Below are 3,426 nucleotides of genomic sequence, written 5' to 3'. Positions count from 1 at the left end.
TCCCCTCCCCTCTCTTCCCCTCCCCTCCCCTCTCCTCTTCCTGTTTGCTCTCTCATTCTCTCCATTCCTCATATTCCTGACAAAAGTGACAAAATTTGTTGTTAATATGATATAGAAATGGTAAAGAAACATATAAACCTGAACTTACCCTATTCTCCCAGCCTCCTTAGATACCCCTTGATTTTAGGATTATTTTGTGCATTATAAGTATTTTCCAAGTTTTAGATTGATTGAGACTCAGGTTGCATATTTTTATTAAATTATGTGGAATTTCCCTGGACCAAATAAGTATATAAATATAATGAGGCAAAGCTTTATTGTTATTAATGTTGTCTGTAAAGAAAAGCACACAGACTTTTAAACTAATGCTATCACTCATTTCATATGTAATCATGTGAAATAAGATGAAACACAAATCAGAAATGAGATGGAAGGGATAAAAATCTAGCATCGAAGTCAAACATCACTGGGGTGGGAGGAACTCAAAAGGACACTCACTCACTCACTGAGCTACCCTGGCCGTCTCTCAAACACACAGGCCTGATGCAACAGAAACCAGGATGGATGGTTTGCTAGTTTGGAGGTAGCTCCCGGGGTATTTTGACACCGCTCCAGGTTTTATTCCCCCAGCAGGTTGAACGGAGGAGGCTTTATGTTCGGGCTTCCATGAATTAGCTCACATTAAGTTATGAGTCAGGCTCTCCATTATTGCTCTAAAGCTAGGGCCAGTGCTTTCTCCAACAAGAACGCCCAAAGTTTGCAACATAGTATGAAATTTCATTTGCTCATGAGTCTTTTCAATTAAAAAAAAGTATTTTATTTTATTTTTGTAGACATAGAGGGATCTCATCTTGTTGCCCAGGCTTGTCTCAAACTCCTGGCCTCGAGAGAGCCTCTGGCCTCAGCCTCCCAAAATACTGGGATTACTGGCATGAACCACCATGCCTGGTCCGTTTTCAGCTTCAAATCACTTGTTAATTCAGTTCTCAGAAAATCACCTGTACTGAAATGGACGTGTTATATGAAGGTTAGAGGTACGACTGCTCATCCTGGAAAAGCTGTTTATTCTTGCTCGTCCTCTCAGCTGTGTGTGTGTGTGTGTGTGTGTGTGTGTGTGTGTGTGTGAATAGGGAAGGGGGAGAATGTATGTTGTAATGGCCTGCTACTTTCTGTTTCAGTTGAAAAACTGCTGAACAACAAAGTGAGACCCTCTTGTGTCTACAAAAATAAAATATTTTTTAAGTTGAAAAGACTCAAGAGCAAATGGAAATCTCATACTATGTTGCAAACTTTGGGTATTATTGTTGGAAAAAGCACTGGCCGTAGCTTTAGAGCAATAATGGGGAGCCTGACTTATAACTCAACATGAGCAAACTCACGGCTGCCCCAAACTTAAAGCCTCCTCTGTTTGACCTGCTGGGGAGAATAAAACCTAGAGCAGTGTCTGCACACCCTAAGAGCTACTTCCAAACTAGCAAACCGTCCATCCTGTTTTCTGTTCTGTGTGTTTTAGAGATGGCCTGGAAAGCAAAGGGGAAAGTAAAAAATTGCCATTGAAGTGATACTAAAGTAAAATCAAGAGAGGTTCTAAAGACAAGATGATCTGAGGGAAAAACATGGCCAGAACTCTCCCTCTCGCCGGGGTGTGCGAGTGATCTCACATGACAAGCTCTGAATGTCTTTCACATAAGAGGCACACCGCATCTCTGGTTAGATGCCGTAGATATCCCTGTCTGTCGCTTCCTGTGGTTAATTAAACCCTTCCGAGAATATTATGTTAATCATCTGGCTAAGTCTCAGGTTTCATTCTTTTCATGAAAAATGACACTATATATTTGAAAACTGATTTGTGGAAATAACTTGAGTACTTTTTAATTTTTGTGCTATGCTATGTATATGGACTAAAGAAAGAAAAAAATGATACTATAATCACATTTTCACCAAAGGAGTAAACTTTAATGCAAAAATGAGAGAATAATCTTAATATCCTTCAGTGAGAAGGGGATAGTAAATTAGAGTATTACCTGATGATAATGACTTTTTAAAATATTGCAGTAAGTAGCAAGCAGAAATTTCATTCATAACATTTAATACACACAAAACTACATTAGCCAGGATATTTATACATGAAAAGGTATGCCCTATTATAGTTATATATAATTGCATAGCCAACCCTGTAATTCCCAATGGAAATAAAATCACTCAAAAGTCATTTCAAGTAATGAGGGAGATGAGTGAAGTTCTTTGCTTCTTTCACAGTGAATCTTAGTCCAGGACTACTAAGTGTTAGACTGATATACGCACAATTGTTTTACACGTGAGTTGATGAGAAATATAAATTGCTTGATATTTTTAAAGTTTTTGTCTAGCTCTTGATGCTATACATACCTTCATTCAATAAATGAAGAAACAAATGATATTTTTAATATTAGTATGACACTTATTTTCCTTTACTCAATAGGGCCCTTATAATTTTGAATTATGACCAATCAGACTCAGATGATGGAATTCTTGCTTATGAGATTTACTGAGAATTGGATGCTCCTGAGGCTACACGCTGTGCTCTTCTCATTGATCTACCTTGCGGCTGTGCTGATGAATTTAGTCATCATTCTCCTCACGATTCTTGACCACCATCTCCACATGGCAATGTACTTTTTCCTCCGACATTTGTCCTTCTTAGATCTGTGTCTCATTTCTGCCACAGTCCCCAAATCCATCCTCAACTCTGTCACCTCCACTGACTCCATCTCCTTCCTGGGGTGTGTGTTGCAACTCTTCTTGGTGGTACTGCTGGTTGGATCAGAGATTGGCATCCTCACTGCCATGTCCTATGACCGCTATGCTGCCATCTGCTGCCCCCTGCACTATGAGGCTGTCATGAGCAGAGGGCTCTGTGTCCAGTTGATGGCTCTGTCCTGGCTCAACGGAGGGGCCCTGGGACTCTTGTACACAGCTGGAACATTCTCTCTGAATTTTTGTGGCTTTAATGAGATACATCAGTTCTTCTGCGATGTCCCTGCCCTACTGAAGCTTACTTGTTCTAAAGAACATGGCATCATTAGTGTCAGTGTGACCATTGGGGTCTGTTACGCATTTTCATGTTTAGTTTGCATTGTAGTTTCCTATGTGTACATTTTCTCTGCTGTGTTAAGGATATCACCAAGACAAAGACAATCCAAAGCCTTTTCCAACTGTGTGCCTCACCTCATTGTTGTCACTGTGTTTCTTGTAACAGGTGCTGTTGCTTATTTAAAACCAGGGTCTGATGCACCGTCTATTCTAGACTTGCTGGTGTCTGTGTTCTATTCTGTGGCACCTCCAACCTTGAACCCTGTTATCTACTGTCTGAGGAACAAGGCCATTAAATCCGCTCTGAGTAAAGTCCTATGGAATGTTAGAAGCAGTGGAATAATGAAAAGATGA

General features: G+C 40.1%; 1 protein-coding gene across 1 annotated transcript; it reads left to right on the top strand.

Moving 5' to 3' along the window:
• Positions 1-2,481: 2,481 nt before the first annotated feature.
• Positions 2,482-3,426, top strand: LOC105542792 (olfactory receptor 14K1). Its single transcript, XM_011984468.1, has one exon. The coding sequence runs from the start codon at positions 2,482-2,484 to the stop codon at positions 3,424-3,426; it is 945 nt and encodes a 314-aa protein (XP_011839858.1).

This window comes from Mandrillus leucophaeus, unplaced genomic scaffold, assembly GCF_000951045.1.
Source record: "Mandrillus leucophaeus isolate KB7577 unplaced genomic scaffold, Mleu.le_1.0 Scaffold2680, whole genome shotgun sequence".
Taxonomy (NCBI): domain Eukaryota; kingdom Metazoa; phylum Chordata; class Mammalia; order Primates; family Cercopithecidae; genus Mandrillus; species Mandrillus leucophaeus.
Note: the sequence above shows the minus strand (reverse complement) of the source record. Positions and strands in the feature narration are given on the sequence as shown.